The sequence below is a fragment of the Macrobrachium nipponense genome, chromosome 10, assembly GCF_015104395.2.
Source record: "Macrobrachium nipponense isolate FS-2020 chromosome 10, ASM1510439v2, whole genome shotgun sequence".
NCBI lineage: Eukaryota > Metazoa > Arthropoda > Malacostraca > Decapoda > Palaemonidae > Macrobrachium > Macrobrachium nipponense.
In genome coordinates, this window is record NC_087204.1 from 68,273,079 (window position 1) to 68,292,235 (window position 19,157).

The 19,157-nt window shown below is 41.2% G+C and overlaps 1 protein-coding gene across 2 annotated transcripts in view; it reads left to right on the forward strand.

Moving 5' to 3' along the window:
• LOC135223661 (carbohydrate sulfotransferase 11-like) overlaps positions 1 to 19,157 on the forward strand; it is a 119,818-nt gene that overhangs the window by 73,266 nt on the left and 27,395 nt on the right. For both annotated transcript variants that reach the window (XM_064262319.1, XM_064262320.1), the window contains 3 exons: positions 3,337 to 3,389; positions 3,572 to 3,828; positions 15,721 to 15,855. In XM_064262319.1, coding sequence (XP_064118389.1) covers positions 3,337 to 3,389; positions 3,572 to 3,828; positions 15,721 to 15,855 — 445 coding nt within the window. The remainder of the gene's footprint in view (positions 1 to 3,336; positions 3,390 to 3,571; positions 3,829 to 15,720; positions 15,856 to 19,157) is intronic.

The following is a 19,157-nucleotide window of genomic DNA, read 5'->3' on the forward strand; positions in this document are numbered from 1 at the left end:
CCGATAACCAGAACTCGGCACGTTATGATGCCACAAGTTGCCAATTTTATGGTGCTAGACAAGCACCATAAAACCTGATCTACATTAAACGAGTCTGCCGATAACTGGGAACCTCCTGTTCCCCATCAGCCAAAGCAGACCAAGGCAGCCCCATCGAAACCCTGGGTCCCTTCTTAGGTCCCCAGAAGGATTTGAGGCAAAAGGGGCAGTCACCTGAAGAGGAGGCAGAGATCGTTGTGCTGAAAAATCTGCACTACAATCTCAGCAAAGGTCCTCTGTATCTCAGGGTGTCCAAGTCTCTGGGTAAAGGGGCCTCAAACCCCTCAAGAGACCAGTCCTCCTGATCTACTCTCCCCTGAGGGAGAACCTCACCAGACCTTCCTCAATAATGCAGGCGTAAGTCTGGTGGGGCCATAAGACCCCTTCAGGCACGTAGGCCCCTGGTGCTAAATCACACGGAGAGCACTCTGCAGGATTCCTTCCATCAGATGGTCTCATTCCTTCTCTCAGCAGCACTGTCAGAAGGGATGAGCTGTGCCCTGTCACCAACCCATGGGGTTGACAGCAGAGTGGGTCTAAGAGAGCAGGGTCACCTTGGCGAGATGCTTTCCTGAGGAGAATGCAGAGGTTCTCGCTGTGCTGTAGCAACGTCACTGATAGCAGTGGCGGAGTTACCAGACTGGCGAGAAGATACAGTGTCCTCAAGACGCATCCCAGCCCTATTCCAGGACGAAAATTCGTGCAAAGAGGGCTGTACAGGGGATCTCCTCCTAGCTTCTCCAGATGCCCTGTGTCAAGGGGACAGTGACATCGACCCTGGCACTTGACAAAAAGCCAGACTTGGCTTTCGCAGGTAGGTCTGAGCTGTGACTCAGTCCTTTCTGTTGCCCTGCACTACTGTCATGATGGAGAGATGACTCCCTGTCACTGTCAGTGGATGTACGACCCCCCTTGGGAGGTTGTACACTTGGAGAAACTTGTGAACGAGTCTCGGACATGGCCCAGGTTCCATGAGCAGCACCCTTAGAAGTACCAGAGACAGGAGAATGAACCTTGGTTCAAACCCCTGAGGCTCCTGAGACACTAGACCCTGAGGACAGCATCATGGTTCCCACTCCCAAAGGAGCAGGTGAGCCAACGAGAAAGCTAACTGCTTCCTTCCTGGGGGGAGGATGCAAATCCTTAGAAGTCTCGTGGTGAGACTTCTTAGCAGGCAGAGAAGCTGCCTTCCTCTTCTTACGTTGGGAAGCCTTCAAAGAGGGAGGTGACGATGAAGACAACGACACCTTCAGAGACCTCTTCTTCCTTGATTTCTTCACCAACTTCCACAGGGGAGAAGTCAGGGGCCCCTTAGAGGCCGCAGATGACTCATCAGGTCTAGGAGCAGGAGCAGGAACAGGTGCAGGGGCAGGAGCAGGTTCAGGAACAGGAGCAGGCAAGGCAGCATGAACAGCAGGCAGAGTCACCTCTGCCACTATCAGGGGTGACAGAGGTGGAGCAGGAACCATTGGTACAGGCAGGGGTGCCACCTTAAAACCAGGAGGAGGTAGTACTGTAGTCACAGGTACCAGGAGATGACGGGCTGGCAAATGAGCTTTGGTCTGCAACACCACTGTAGGGAACATGTTGGTTGGATGGTGTGACCAAACCAGGTGGGGCAGCATATAGTAACTAGGTTAAGCCACTGTAGGGGTAGTGGTGGTGACTACAACATGGGTCACTGCAATGCTAGCACTAGTACTATTCAGGTGTGCCAGCAAAGCATGTACTACAGACGGAGGCCCCACCAATCACAGTGAAGCCCACGCCTGGTCCAAACCTGACACCTCACCTGCAGAAGAAACAGTCAGGTTAGTACTGGCAGTCCCCAGTTATTGGCGGGGGTTCCGTTCCCGAGGGGTGCCAATAAGCGAAATTGCCATTAACCAAAACTCTATGATTTATGGTGCTTATGGTGCCAATAACCGGTTATTGGCACTATAAGCATCATTATGGTGCCTCTGTTAGGTATGTTATGGTGCCATAAGGTCTTTAGCGGCATCTTATGGCGGCAATAACCAGAACTTGGCCTGTTATGGTGCCATAAATCGCCAATTTTATGGCACTAGACGAGTGCCATAAAACCAGATCGCTGATAACTGGGGACTGCCTGTAAGTGGAACCTGCCTTGCTACAAAGGCATACCTTCAGAGCGAGAGGAGGCCCCCAGAGGAGTGTTGCTTTAGTCCACAGCCAACCCCTCTCCTTCCTCCCCAACTCGACAGAAGAAGAAGAAGAAACAGAGTTCCTCCGAAGGGGAGGCAGCGAGCACGGGACAGTTGCCAGGAGAGAGGTATGAAGATGAAATGTTAGCTACCACAGGGGTGTTGGGGGTTTTGTTACCCCCAACTACTGGTTTAGGAGTCTTCCTAAAATACCTTCTCCTCCCAGCAAACTTCCTTTTCCCCATTGCGTCACATACCAATCACAACACTCTGTGCAATGGTCTTCAACATTACACTCACGCCCTCAACAAGATGAATAGAGGGCATGAGGGTCAACACCAAGGGAAGTGTGGATTTTGCCGCACTTCTTAGCCTGCACCCTAGAGCACCACTGGTTGATGGCAGAAGTCTTTAGTGAGTATGATTATTGGGTTTAGAATATGATCAACATTACACAAACACACAGAACACAGCATACACATACATAAATATAAAAGAAAAAACAAGGAAAATTCCTACCGGAACTGAAAAAAATCAGCTGTAAACAGTAGTCGGGCAGAGAACAGTGAAGCACACGTCTATCCATTGTGACAGCCAAAAGCAAATTGGAATGTTTACGTCCAGTCGACAGGGACTCCCAATGACTGGATTAGTAGTTAACTACCACCAAACTGCCTGGTGGAGAACAGGTGAACTAGACAGTCATCTGGGTAGCCATTTGATTTTTTGCTTGAATGCCAATTCACCTAATCTTACCTATTGTTAAAGCTAACTTTAACAATAGGTAAGATTTATCTCAAATAAATCTGGTTTAGGTAAGGTGAAAACAGATCTGTGTCTGAGCTGGACAACTTGTGAGGAATTATTTACTTTGTAAACAATTGAATGACTACCTGCCTAAAATTTTTGTGATATAGTAATGAGATTAAGAGTCAAAAGTGAACGAGACAATAAATTTTTTTGGTTAGCCTTTGATGGAAATTGAAAATTCTTTTGGCTAATATTAACTAAATACATGACTGGCAATGAATCCTATATAAAATTACACCAAGTTAAAAAGACCATGCTATGAAAAAAATTTGACATCGTAAAAATCTACATTTTGCTTAAATAATTTTCTATCTTATTTCAGTCAACAGGGACTTTGGGAAGCACTTCATGTCACAAGATACTTTACTCCCACTGGTAAGTATTTGAGATGTAAATAAATAATCAAAACAGCAAAGATTAAATATAGTTTACAATCTTCCTTCTATCTTTAATAATAAAAGCAAATCATTTAAGAGAAATTTACTTTTCAAGTTAAAATTGCAAGTTTTCTTAATCATAACCTGCTTCAAAACAATAATTGTCAGATTTCTTTCTAGGACAACAGAGAGCGAAATTGGATGCTCTTTTACTTCAACAAAGAAACCATAGCAATGAAATACAGAATTTTATAACTCTTCACGATGGGAAACTTGAAGACCCTTGGCATGTTGAACAGAGGATACGGGCTGCTGCAGTGAGAAGAGAATGTATAGGTTGGGAAAAAAACCCTCAAGACTTGCCATCAAAACTAGAAAACCTCCATCACCTTCTTGTAGATGACCACCATAGAGCCATATACTGCTACATACCAAAGGTAAACATATATGTACTATGAGATTCAATTTTCTACTGTATTACCCACAAAATATTTGGAAAATGTTGGCATCTACATTTTGGATAACAGCCTTTTTATCATTAAATCCTGTGTTTAAAAATATAACATTTTTCCAAACAGTTTTATTACTATCTATTTGCTTGGTTAAATATGGTAGATTAAAACCTGAATCATTAATTATTATATGTAAATTGGCAGTTGAGGTGGATGAGACATAACCTAGTACATATGTACAAACCAAATTTAACCAGCTAAAGGTACTCTTACAATTTGCTTTATTTCTCTGTTTGCAGCTAACTAGAAGGATGGGAGGAAGGTCACAGTAAAATTAACAGGTTTGCATCTTTAACAACATACTGATTGTCATCAGTGGAAGAGATACACAAAAAGACTATGTGTTCCGACAAATTACTACTCATGACTTTTAGTAAGGTTGAATACCTATACATAAAAGGACAATTGACTCCCAAGTCTTTTCTAGATAGATTCAGAAAATTGGAAATCATCAGTGGGTTGGTGCTATTTAGTAAGGTGTATTCAGTATATATCAGGTGAAGTTTAGAGCTATCAGGTTTCACACTGCTAGAATCAAAATCTATAAGTACATACCAATATATACTAACTCACGAGTTTGTGATGTCAACAACTAGTGCCAGACTGATACATGGTAATGAAGCATGAAAGATGACATGGTGACAGTGGCTAGTGAACCACCTGCCTACCTTTTATTACTGGTTCTATCAGTGTATCTCTGCCTGCTTCATCAAAAACCCATTACTACTTATATTTAGTTGACATTCGTGGTCAAAGAATGCCCTGACATTTATATCAAGTTTAGCAGACATAGAAAGAGACAGTACTATGTCTTTATGAATATCTGGGTCCCTAACAGTTAAATTCCTCATACCAAGCACTGGGATGCTGTAGGTTTATCCTGCGTTACTGACTTTGTGGCAAAGACACAAACTCCAAGTGGCCAGAACTAATCCACAGCACCCTTTGCAATTCTACCTCTCTCAGCTCATCCCAATACAAATGAGAACCTTTTGTTTTACTCAATGAGAGCTATTTAGCTTTATCTTTGAAGGAAAAGAACTGAGAAGTTACGTCCTGTCAGTTCCTCCACATGGGACACTCAAGGAAGCAAGTGTCTAGGAAGCATGATTCCATGATGACTTGGGCAAGTTAACTTGAGGGCATATAACAAGATTAAAAGATTACAAATCACAAAATAGAGTGCAAAATGGGTTACATGCCTATGAGATCAGAGCTCTCTCCTGGTACTTTATTTTTTAACATAATCTTGATGTCAATTCAATTGTAATAGCTGGAACTCAGAGATACCAGATCTTTCCAAGTTTTATCTCCCTAAGAAAAGTAGTGGCAGTGGGACAAGCTTAGTACTGTCACGAGTTTATGGTGAAACACATCTGATTTTTAGAAGTAAAATAAAAATTATCATACACATCTGCCTACCAGTCATGCTGATTTCTTGCATTAGGATTCCAAAATGTGAAAATTAAGGTAATTAACTATTAGGAACCTAAAGTTTCAAAGGCACAAATACACACACACACACACAAATACATACCATCTTTATTTGTTTGCTTACAGAAATTACTGGGCTAATAGGTTTACATAAAAATATGATACTTTTATAATAAAATGAGATTTAATATATAGTTCCCCAGTAATTACTAAGCTAAGAGTTTCTACACAACTGCAGCTTAAATTTTGAAAACTAGCGGTGGTGATAGTCTTTTGTTTTTGTAGGTGAAGTGAATAGACTGTCCCACTTATGGGGTAAGAGAGGAACAACTACAGCCCAGAGACCACTTTTGTTTATGCCCTAAGCCCTAGTTCATGTGAGGGGAGGCGGGTGGGCTTTGTTCATAATTACTGGGTAAGTATATATAAAATCTAATTTTATTATAAAATCATTTTTATATAAGTAACTTGCCCAGTAATTACTTGAGCTGACTCCATATTGATTGGAGGAGGGATTCATGGACAAAAAGTATCTCAAACAATTAAAGTAATTTAATGAAATTTTAATATGAAAGAGAACTGAAAGAAAATGGGCTAGCATTTAAACAGATGCTTGTTGTTCCTTACCTGTTGAGAGAGTTGCTGCAGGTAGACACTGCCTCTGGTTGGTGCTCGTCTCAACATGGTAGCAGCTTGGCGGTATAGCCAGGATCGCCTCTACTGTAGTGGGTACTGCGCACCAAAGGAGTACTCCAAATGCTAACCAAGTATACATGTTCTTGCAACAATGGAATTAACCGATCGCCAACAACACATGCGTACAAGATTGCCCCTGCCCAGGGCACAGTACAAACGCAAAACCAGATACAAATTATTCACCTACACTAATGTTAAATTAGACAAAAATTGACCACAACCACCACCACTAACGCTAAGAACTGGTGGGCACCCATAGTATATCGTACCCCCACGCTTTCCAAAATCAAAACCCTAGACAAGGTGAAGGGAAAATTTAGGAAGTAATGCTTACTCAAGAAATTTAGGAAGTAATGCTTACTCAAGAAACACCTCACCAGCAATGGAGAACGGTCCTAGTGTACTGCACATTTTATAAACACAGTCTCTACATCACGTAAATAATGTGTTGCCAATACCGATCTGCATTTCCAGTACCATGGGCTTCCCGTATTTGCGTTCTCCAGATTCATGGACTCACGGATTTGCGGATTTCTCTCTGAACCATATCTACCCATTATTTGCAGGAAATTCGCCTATTTGCGGGGTTTTCCAACGAAAATAATCTCTAATTAGTGTATTATTATGTTTTTTTCATGACTAAATACATTTTTATGATACAAAAATGATTTACTAATTTTCAAATATTAATATTGATTAATACTGTATTAGTAAGTTTAATAATATTAAATGCTATCACATAATAAAAATAATAATTTTCTCTTTCTCTCTCTTACAGAGATGTACTTTTTTGTATGATAAATAAATTATTTATTATTTTCAAATATTAATATTAATGTAAACAACAATAATATCAATTTATTAAAGAAAATACTTAAATTAGGTAAGAATGAAGGAAATCCCAGTCTTCTCTCTCTAACTCCAGGTACTAAAGCTGTCAAATATATCAAGTAATGTGACAGGAGGGGGAGGAGCTGTTGTGTTGTTGCCACTAAGTGTTCATGTAATTTCTCTCTCTCTCTCTCTCTCTCTTTTTTTTACTGAGAGCAAGAATAAGAATAATAATAATAATAATAATAATAATAATAATAATAATAATAATAATAATAATAATAATAATAGAGACTCAAGGCGATACTCAAGTCAAAACTCAACGCCGGAAATATGATAAAAGCCATAAACACATGGGCAGTACCAGTAATCAGATACAGCGCAGGAATAGTCGAATGGACGAAGGCAGAACTCCGCAGCATAGATCAGAAAACCAGGAAACATATGACAATACACAAAGCACTACACCCAAGAGCAAATACGGACAGACTATACATAACACGAAAGGAAGGAGGGAGAGGCTACAAGTATAGAGGACTGCGTCAACATCGAGAAAACAGAGCACTGGGGCAATATCTGAAAACCAGTGAAGACGAGTGGCTAAAGAGTGCATGGGAAGAAGGACTAATAAAAGTAGACAAAGACCCAGAAATATACAGAGACAGGAGAAAGACAGACAGAACAGAGGACTGGCACAACAAACCAATGCACGGACAATACATGAGACAGACTAAAGAACTAGCCAGCGATGACAATTGGCAATGGCTACAGAGGGGAGAGCTAAAGAAGGAAACTGAAGGAATGATAACAGCGGCACAAGATCAAGCCCTAAGAACCAGATATGTTCAAAGAACGATAGATGGAAATAACATCTCTCCCATATGTAGGAAGTGCAATACGAAAAATGAAACCATAAACCACATAGCAAGTGAATGCCCGGCACTTGCACAGAACCAGTACAAAAAGAGGCATGATTCAGTAGCAAAAGCCCTCCACTGGAGCCTGTGCAAGAAACATCAGCTACCTTGCAGTAATAAGTGGTACGAGCACCAACCTGAAGGAGTGATAGAAAACGATCAGGCAAAGATCCTCTGGGACTATGGTACCAGAACGGATAGGGTGATACGTGCAAACAGACCAGACGTGATGTTGATTGACAAAGTCAAGAAGAAAGTATCACTCATTGATGTCGCAATACCATGGGACACCAGAGTTGAAGAGAAAGAGAGGGAAAAAATGGATAAGTATCAAGATCTGAAAATAGAAATAAGAAGGATATGGGATATCCCAGTGGAAATCGTACCTATAATCATAGGAGCACTAGGCACGATCCCAAGATCCCTGAAAAGGAATCTAGAAAAACTAGAGGCTGAAGTAGCTCCAGGACTCATGCAGAAGAGTGTGATCCTAGAAACGGCACACATAGTAAGAAAAGTGATGGACTCCTAAGGAGGCAGGATGCAACCCGGAACCCCACACTATAAATACCACCCAGTCGAATTGGAGGACTGTGATAGAGCAAAAAAAAAAAAATAAATAATAATAATAATAATAATATAACTGTAATTACAAAATTCATATTATATGATAGTATTTTAAAGAAATACAATAATCTATCCATTTCACTCTTTTAAATAAGAATAACTCTCTCTCTCACTCCCTTTTGTCACTCAAGATATATGTATGTCATAGTGGTAACTCTCTCCCTCTGTTTCGTTGGAAGCGTTAGAAGTATTTTCTGAGAGAACAGAGATAAACACACACACACACACACTCTCTCTCTCTCTCTCTTTTACTGAGATGAAAGAATTTTTATGGTAATAGTATGTAATATGTTTTTGATATTTTCAGTCGTTCATAATAATAATAATAATAATAATAATAATAATAATAATAATAATAATAATGGTAGAAGACCCTCTTTTAGGCAAATACTGTTAAAAAGAATGGCAGAATTAAGCGAGTTGATTTTATATATTGTTTTTTCTATTTTCCTTACAATTCGCTTCTCAGGCTCAGCGATGTTTCTGAGTAACTGGCCAATATTCATATTGGGAATTTTTAAAAAATTATAAATGCTAAAGGTAATCTTTTATTAGAACAGGATATCAGGTCCAGGTCAAGCAGGGGTCGTCGTCAGTGCCGGTATTATTCTGTAGGCGTAGTCAAGTTCAGGGCCGGGGTCGTCTTCAGTTTAAGGGCTGGTATTGGAGCTGGTGTAGCTGGTATCACGTGACATTTCGACTTTCTCACAGGTCATCTTCGGACGAGTCGGTTGAAGAGACTGTAGCAAGAAAGTCTGTGGGGCGGTATTTATAGCGGCTCGGACCTAGAGTTGCATTCTCATTGGTCGGGCCGGTCTTGGGCGAAGTCGTGGATCTCGCCTCGAAGGTCTCGGGGACTCTCTCGTGCGAGCGCCACAGTAGTGTGCCTGGGGATGAACAACAGGAATTCCGTCCGTAGCAGGAATCCTATCATTGTCGGGGGGGGGGGGGGGTCGTTCGGGAGAGCAGCTGTGGGAAGAAGAAACGTTTCTTGGGTGATGTTTTGATTTGGTTTCTCCTTACCTATATGGAGGGCTTCTAGGAGGCGCAGATGTCAGGGATCTGTTGTCTGGTCTATTATTTCGATATTAGGGATAATATCATTTCTCTTTATCCGTTTGTTATGAGCAGTCCTGGCATGGTTGAATATGGCTCCTTCTTGAGCGTGGCAAGAGATTTGCTTGGAGAAACGCATGGAGGTCATACCAACGTATTTGCCGAGGCATCCTCGGACGGGGCATGTGTAACGGTAGACCACACTCGTCTTCTTCAAGGGATCCTGCAGGGGCGCCGAAGGGTTGTTTCTCATCACCAGGCTGCTCGTCTTCTTCGTTTTATAATATATAATTAACTTAATATTTTTGTCTGGGTCGGCGGGGCTAACGTTTTCGTCGATGAGACAACTCTCTCTCTCTCTCTCTCTCTCACAAGATACTATGTCATAGTGCTCTCTCTCTCTCTCTCTCTCTCTCTCACAAGATATGTATGTCATAGTGGCAATTCTCTCTCTCTCTTGGCTGCAAGTGTTAGAAGTATGTATGTATATACATATATACCTTTAAGGGTACTAATGTTCAGGATTACTTTGAAATTATATCAATACAATCTCTATGATTAATACAGTAATATGATAATAATTTCATGTAAATTTGATGTAGGATGTTACATAATGTAAACATTTGGTGTTTCTATTTCTTCCTTCTTTTATCTCTCTCTCTCAGCAAAAAAATTGGTAGACAGACAAACAGATAATTATTCAGTCCTGTCTTTCTCTTTTCTCTGGAATAGATAGAAGTATTTATGGGAGGGGAAGAAGTGTTGCCAATAGAAGTTCATTTCAATCTCTTGATATCATAAGGAGTTATTCTCTCTCTCTTTCTCTCTATTATTGGCTGTTTATATATTTGTAATGGTAAAATGTTTAAGATGACTGAAATTATATTAATAATACCAATTCAATGGTATATTTGATGCAGGATGATACTTTTAAGTATACGTTTGGTATTTGAACTTTCAAGATAGGCAGTTATAAGCATTTTTAGAGAGGAGTTCTAACTATTCGAGCTATTTTTTTTTTGTTGTCTGGTACCCATCCCCCTTGAGTACGGGGGGAACACTGTATGTGCACTGTAAAACAGATGCAAGAGAGAGATTTAGTTTGAATGCTACTGATGTAGCGACTACTCTAATGTCATGCGCTCAGACCCTCAGAACTGACAAGACATCCTCCTCAATCTGAGAGTGAACCTCTACTATTAAATCTCTCAAAAAGAAAGAAATTGTGTTCTTGGATAAAGGTCTCGAAGGGTTTTTTACAGAGCACCATAAATTACTTGTCGGGCCTCTTATCTTGTCTGTTTAATTAAGATAATATCTGAGAGCTCTCACTGGACATAGAGCTCTCTCATCATCTTCCGTCCCTAGAATCTCCTTTAAAACTTTCAATGGTAAATGACCAAGACCAGGGGCATGACTAGCCACTTAAACACTACGTCTAAGTTCAAAGAGCAGAGCATGAGTCTTCCTTGATAACTTTACAAGTATCAAAAGATTTGATGAAGTCAGAGATATCACGATCTTCAGAAACATTTACACCTCTTTGTCTAAACACTGACCTGAGCATCGCCCAATTCCCCTAACAGTAGACGATGCAAGGCCTTTCAACGATCTTAAATATAGCAAAAAATCCGCGACTTGCGCTAAAGTTGCTTTAGAAGAAATGTTGTGTCTTTTACACCAGTCTAAAAACAGACCACTTAGCCTGGTAGACTCTGTCCATTGACTTACGTCTTCATCTAGCAATGGCATTCGCTGCTTCTCTAGAAAACCCTTTCTCTCGGACAAGTTTGACGATAATCCAACCCTGATGGAACCTCCTGAAGTGGGGTTGTCTGAGTAGACTTGGAATCATGGAAAGGAGTCTTGGAAAGTCCACTAACAGATTGAGAAGTTCCAGGAACCATTCCTTTTGTGACCAGAAGGGTGCCACCAGGGTCATTCTGACCTTTTGATGGGACTGGAGTTTCCATAAGACTTCGCTCATCATTCTGAATGGGGGAAATGCATATAGATCAAGGTTGGACCAATTTACCTTCATCGCATCTATCCCCCAAGCCAATGGATCTCAACTGGGGAACAGAATAGAAGCAGACGATTGTTTCTGGATGTTGCAAACAGGTCCAACATCGGTCTTCCCCACAACTTCCATAATTCGGAACAAACCCTACTGCCCAGCCTCCACTCTGTGGGAAGAACTTGATTTCGGCGACTCAAATGGTCTGCTACTATCACGTTGTGTTTCCCCCTGAATGCAGCGGGTCATCAATGTAGTATTGATTCCGTCTGCCCAAAAAAGTAGTTCCCTGGCTGTTTCATACAAGGAAAACGAATAAGTTCCCCCCTGAAGTCTGGTATAAGTCAGAGCCGTAGTGTTGTCTCTGAAAATCGCTACATTTTTGTCGTGGACTTCGTTCAAGAAATGCTGTAAGACTAGACAAGTAGCTTTCAATTCCTTTATGTTAATGTGCCAATTCTTCTCCTGATGCAATCACATACCTGACACTTTATTAGTTGCAGTAGACTATTTTTCTAGATGGTTTGAAGTAGGAATATTGTATTCCACCAATACTACCAGTACAGTAAAATGTCTGGATAATTGGTTTAAATTTCATGGATTGCCAGAACTCATTGTAACAGATAATGGTGTACAATTTACTTCTGATGAATTTAAAGATTTTTTTAGATTAATTGTTATATTTCATAGAAAAGTAACACCATTCACCACAGGCCAATGGTGTAGTGGAGAGGCAAAATAGATAAATTATAAGGGTTATTTAAACCATTAGAGCTGGGGGTAAAGATTGGATGAAGGAACTTAATACTTTTTAAAAAAGCATATAGAAGCACTCCACATTCTGTAACCAATGTTAGCCCTGCAGAACTCATGTATGGTAGAAAAATTAGAACAAAATTGCCTGTTTAGAATATATTGGTGGTGATGATGAAATTAGAATAAGAGACAAAAAGTGTAAAGAAAAGGGGAGAGAGTATTATGAGAGTATTAATAAGCTTAGAAGGAGGAAATGCAAAAGTAGCTTTGTCCAGATCCCTCTTACTAGCTAACCATTCTTCTACTTCCTTCAAAACCATCTTGGAAGAGGAAGACAAAACCATCTGAGGGAGTTCTTCTACGGGAGCTTTCCGTATATGGAAAGTAGAGGTGGGAGCCGCTGGTTTTCCAGGAGAGAAGAAATCCGAGTAATTTTCTAAAAAGAAAGCCATCAAAGGCATGTACGCTGAATGAGGTTGAGTCTTCTGTTCCACTGCTTCATCCACTGAGGAAATGGGAGGCAATATACTCTCCTTGTTATCTAAAGAAGACTTATTCTTCACATAAAATTCATCAGTTCTTCTAGCCGATGTTTAAAAGGCACCAGCAACTCATCCACGCAAGCTACTGTAGAATTAGGAGTAGACTCTGGTACCAAAACTGCCGCTGTTGGCACCAAGCACCCCATGGTGGGTGCAACTCCAGGCACCAAGCGAGTAGAGGCAGGCGTCAAGCAAGCAGAATCGGGCGCCAGGCCAGAAGAAGCAGGCACCGAGCAGGAATCAGGAGGCGCCAAGCAGGAAGAAGCGGGCGTCAAGCTGCCTGAACAGGGAGCCGAGTGTCCAGGTGCGGGCGCTACCTGGTCCGAGATGGGCGCTAAGGGGCTCAGAGAGGCTGAACAATCCCCAGAAGCAGACACTACAATATCTTCGCAAGATGAGCGCTCCAAAATTGGTGAACGCCTAGCAGCTATCACTGAGCGAAGAAATGGATGTTGAAAACTACAAGCCGGCTGTGGGTCGATAACAACCTCCCTGTAGTTCTTAACAGGAGGAGGGCAGCCTTGAGGCCAAAGATCTGAGGTGATGATGTCCCTTTTCTGGCGTTGACAATGTAGAATCTGAAGACAGACAGTGAGCACTGAAACAAGACACCTTTCCAATGGCGCTCTGTCGCTCCCTGGGATCCAACAGCAGGTGCAACGGAGGGAGCAACTGTCTGGGGGCAAATCCCTCCGGCCTCTCTTGGACCTCTGGTATGTCTTCTAACCCGTGCAGGGGAGCAGGACAGTGACCTTCATTCAGGAGAACCAGTGGGCCGAACAGCCACCTCCTCATAGAACACAACACTTTCACTTTGCACTGCACTTCTGAGAGGTGCGTTCTCCACAAAAGACCTGAAAGAAGCACCTAAATCTACAATTGCCTTAGCAAGAAAGTAAAATTTTTTCTCAAACTTTACATCGAGACTGGTAATGGTGTCAGGTTTGGAATCATGGTAGCCTGAAACAGGAGTCACAGGTAAAGAAGTAGGAGGGCTAACGATTGGGGAAGTACTAATAGGAGGTTGAGCAGAAGTAGGAAAATCCTCAACTACTGAAGGAGAACTCTCTACAGCAGCCCTACTTTCGGCTCTAAGAGCCGCCTGTCTCATCCTATCCCTAGCTAATTTATCTAAATGTGATTTTAAAGCCTTCCAGTCAACACACTTCGGACAAGTTAAATCCCTAGAACAAGTTTGCCCCTACACTTGATACATTTGGTGTGCAAATCATAACAGAACTTAGTTAACCTAGTTCTACAGCCTTCTGAGCAATAACTAAAGCTTGAAGATCTGGAATCAGACATAATTGAATGCTGCATATGCCAACAAAACACAAAACAGCAAGCGAGCCACCAAAGAATACTGCAAATATCCAAACAATGACAAAAGATGACCGCCAAAACTACCGATGCTAGTCAGGAGCCAGCAGCAAATGAATTGGTTCTCTCTGCAGTTTTGTACCTATCAGTCCTGAAAGTGGGCAGGTCCTATACACCTACACTAGTGATGGTGGTGCCGCCACAAAATTTGTAAGATTTTGACTGGTGAGGTAGGAAGCTTTCAGCTACAGGTAATTGCTTGGTAAGTCACATGTGTAAAATTCATAGTTTACTGCTATCTTTATTTGTTTCATTAGTGTGTTGATTAGTATAATTTCATTTCAAAACGAACTAATGTGGGATATAAGCAATGAATGAACATACATAGTCCAATATTTTTTTTATTTTGCTTCACCAGAAAGTAGAATATTATTTTGTTCTCATTTTAAAAGTGAATTACATACATGATGCATAATCCTGAATGGGCGTATATGTATAGGCCTATTCTTGTTTTATATTATTTTGCCATAAAAAATATTTATTCATATTGAAAAACTGACTTGCATATGTGGTTTACAACCATGAATAAATATCCATAGGCTTAATCTGTTACAATAGCTTTTGGATTTTACTTGGCTCAGCAGTCTCATTCAAATAGATTTCAATGAAATCTACAAGACATTCAGGAATGATGCTGCCACTTTCAGCCTACATTATATACAATTTTTGTTCCTGTGGCAAAATTATAAATACGTATTTATTATTCTGACATCCATATCACTTATTAAAAACAAATAAATCCAATATATGAATTTAGGTATAAACATTTTTCAAATTAATAAAACCCAACTCAATGACCTTGATTGGTACATATCTGTTTGCGGACGGACAACGAACTGAAATTGAGATGAGCCATAACTGCAGAGTTATAACTGCACAGGCTGATTGTGCAGTTATAACTCTGCAGTCATAACTGAAAATTAGTGGCAGGCTTTACTCTGTCATACCTTATCCGTATTACATTGAATTTTTTCTTAACTAGTTTCCAGCTGCACAGGAGATTTCCCTTCCGTGTAAAGACCTTTGTACATATTCTTATGCAAACAATTCAATTTACTACAAGTTTTTGTACTTTATGGTGGGAGCCTCGTTATAACCATTATTCATTTGTAATAGTATAGTATATGTAATTGGATAATTGTATGGGAAACTGTATGGCTACTGGGAAGAATTTGACTGGAATACACTAGATCAATGTGTTTAACCCTTCCAATTATCTGCATTATAAAGAAAAAACTCTGGAGAAACTGTCGTAAGTAACCTTGATGAAAGTACAGAATGAAATATGTGAAAAATGAGAGAATCCTTACCTATTATCCATTGATAACCACACCACAGATTCTTCATTGAGAGAAAATTCTTTTCATGGCCTACTGCTTTTTTCCCGGCATAATAGCATCAGCAGGATCACTAACCTTGTATTTAATACGCAGTTATTTAGTCAAAATAAAATCAACAATACATACCAAACTTATACTAGCAATACATACACTTTTATTTGAATCTTTTCATACAAATGTGAAAATGAGAATAACAAACACGACATTGTTTGTGCTTTCAGGTTGCCTGCACAAACTGGAAAAGATTATGGATGGTACTGACTGGTTTAACTATAATCAAGGATCCAGTGCTTATACCTCATGATCTCCCTCATGAAATCCATCATAGGATGATGCTGATTAAACAACCAATCAGTGTAAGTTGGAAATGTTATTTTTTATTCTTCAGCTTTATAAAATGAAAACCTTGAAATAATTTTGATGTTCCTTTATAAGTCTCTCATTGTAATCATGCTATACTGTCCCATAAAAGAGAACCGTCCCAGTAAAAAATACCAAATTCTAAGAAATTTGTACCTTTCCTAGGATACAAACCATCACTTTCATACATGGAGTGCTCAGTGCAAAGTGCACTAAGGCTGTCTGCGGATTTAAATAAAAAACATATGCATAACAAGTAGGCCTATAAGTTACCTATGACCTGAGCTGGGCTAGCTTGGACATTTTGTGAATCAGCCTGTTCATAGCACTGCTCAGCTCCACGACTGGGAGAGATTAGAAACACAATGGGGAGTAGAGAAAACAAAACTACCCTAAGAAAATGTAGGATCATATCCTAAGAAAATTAGCAAATTTTTAAAGTAATTTGTATTTTTCTCACATCCAACACTGAGTTCTTTACAATAATTATTAGCTTGTGAAAATGAGCTGGAAGGGCCATTAACTTTCTGACAAGGTCGTTAATTACTGACGGCAGGGGGAAGCCCCCGCCCACTAATCAGTCTGCACTCCACTTTGGCTTTTGGCTCAGGTACCATTTGTTCCTATGCCAATACAAACCCTCATCCTTTACATAGGGAGACTTACACATTGGTGGGGGATTCTGGGTAAAACTCTTAAGCGACTGTTAGGAAGGAATCCCACGCCTCTAAATTACTGAACATCTGGGACGTTGCAACTGCTAGACTTCTGGGCTTTAAGTAATGAGTTTGGGTCATGTCATCAATGAAGGGTTAGATGAACCCAATAGCATTGGAGACAATAGAACTTGCCAATAAAGCCAACGGGTTTGTTTCATTGTCTATCTAGAAAAAGATGAAAAACAGGGTACCCCTGTTGTGGTGACTCAACTGCATGACTTGTCTGTCCAGTGCATGACGGTTTGCTACATGCCTCTCTGCCCTATGAGAGAGAAAGGTAAGAGAAAAGGGAGGAGACCAGTCACTCACACATATTCTCTCTTGCTTTCAAAACACCTTAGACAACATTCTACGTGTCCCCTCAAGGGAGCCAGATGAGCTACACAACTTGTGTCTAAGGACTTGAGGGCAACGTCCAGAATGCAAAGGCCGGGATGATGCCCCTGACCTCATGAGTTCTCAACTAGACAGCACTCGCGTCAGATGGAGAGTAAGCCTACTTGACCATCGCACGAAGCCAGAAAGAGTTTGTATTCTTGGACACGTCTTTCTCGGTTAAAGCAGTACTAACAGAGAGGCATCGACACTCATGCCAAGAAATGCTGTGTTCTCTAGAGATAGTACCGCAGCACCCTAACTGGACCAAGTAGCATCTCATCTTAGTCATTACCTACAATGTCCTCTAGGGAAGGGATCAAAAAGGACTTGAATCTGGCACCAGGGACTGACAGATTCTGAGTCTTTGCTATGAATTCCAGGACAAACTCTAGTGTAACAGAGCCCCCCAATCAAGACCTCAACATAGAAGTAATGACCAGGCAGGGTGCCTACTCTTTGACAAAGCCAGGGCTAGCAAGAAAACAGTCTTGAACGTCAGTTTCCTCTCTGATGACTCTCTCAACAGCTCGTACAGTGTATGAGTCAGGATCCTCACAACAAGAGTCATGTCCCACTCATGGGGCAATATTGTTTGAAGATCTCTCACCTCATGAGAGATCTAATACCGTCAAACAAAGGAATTGGCTAAAGGTAGCTTTTTAGCCTTTAATGGCCGAAACTGAGAGAAACTTCACTTGGCAGAGGAAGACAAGAAAGTCCACCACCTGCTGAAGAGAAACTCTTACCGTACATTTTTTCCTTTGACAATACCAACTATATAGGATGGCCATTCCCCTGGTACACAGTTGCTAAGGATTTTTGCAGGTACAGTGTATCCTCAACTTACAGCAGGGGATCTGTTCCAGCACTCCGCTGCAAGTTTATTTCCACCATAAAACAATTTTTTGCCATTATTGGCACTTCAACGGCACTTATGGCACCATAACTCGAGTTTTGACACTGTAACTTGATGTTGTATCAAATTACAATGTCGTTAACTTGATGCCTATTATTGCTGTTAGCATCATAAGTGATGCTTACTGTGGCATAACTTGATGCAACATCTAGTTACAGCACTGACAAAGTGGGAGGCGCCGTAAGTCAAGGAAGCACTATTCTGACATCTTTGCTGTGTGTCAAGAAAATCCTCTCTCTCGCAGGAGATGCTGGATAGTCTCCAGGTATGAAGTGTCAGCTCTTGACATGAGGCTGGCACAGCAGTTGTGCTACGGAGGAATCTCTCTCGGTACCTCAGATAACAGAACTAGCAAGTCCAGATACCACTTGGTGTGTGGCCATTTGGGAGCCACAAGAATCAGCCTGAGATTCTGGGTAATCATGACCCTGTTGATCACCCAACGAATTCAGACAGAATGAAGGGACGGCGTATGCTCCTAGGTTGTCCCATGGGTGCTGGAATGCATCCTCCATTGCCATCCATGGATCTGGTATGATTAATCAAAACACCAGTAACTTCCTGTTGTACCAGTTGCAAATAGATCTATGATTGGAAGACCCCAAAGATCAAATAATCTCTCTATATCGTCTTAGTGTAGGGACCATTCTGTCCTTATTACTAGACTGGCAACTGAGCTTGTTAGCCACTGCATTCCAGGACCCTAAAATGTACCTGGCTGACAACTGCTACTGCTCACTAGTGCACTTGCACTGAAAAGTTGTGTAGCTGGAAGGAAACTAGCCTTTCCTCCTTGCTGACATATGCCACCTCTGTGGTGTTGTTGCTCATCAACTGAGTGCCACAGCACTTGGTCCTGAAACTCTTGAAGGGATAAAAAAGCTGCCTTGAGTTCCAGATCATTCATGTGGAGGTGTTTGTCATTCTGGTCCCACACACCCAAAACTAACTACTTTTCTAGGTGTATGCCCCATCCCTCAGTTGATGCATTAGAAAGCAGATGCATCTTAGGAGGGTCTATCAAGAGGTTCCTGTCATCTAACCACCTTTCCTTACCTCTTCTGAGAGAGGAACAGGAAAAAGACCAAAACTCCTTCATCCTCAAATGAAGGGAGTGTAGGTGAAGCTGCTCATTCGGGACCAGTTTCTTCAAAGACAACTGGTGACCAAGAAAAACCTGCCACTGCCTAGTAGGTTGTTCCAGTTGAGAAAGGAAACTTTTGTGCTGCCTCTCTGAACCTGCTGATACGCGAGTCTGAAGGAAAGACTCACTGCTGCTGTATCT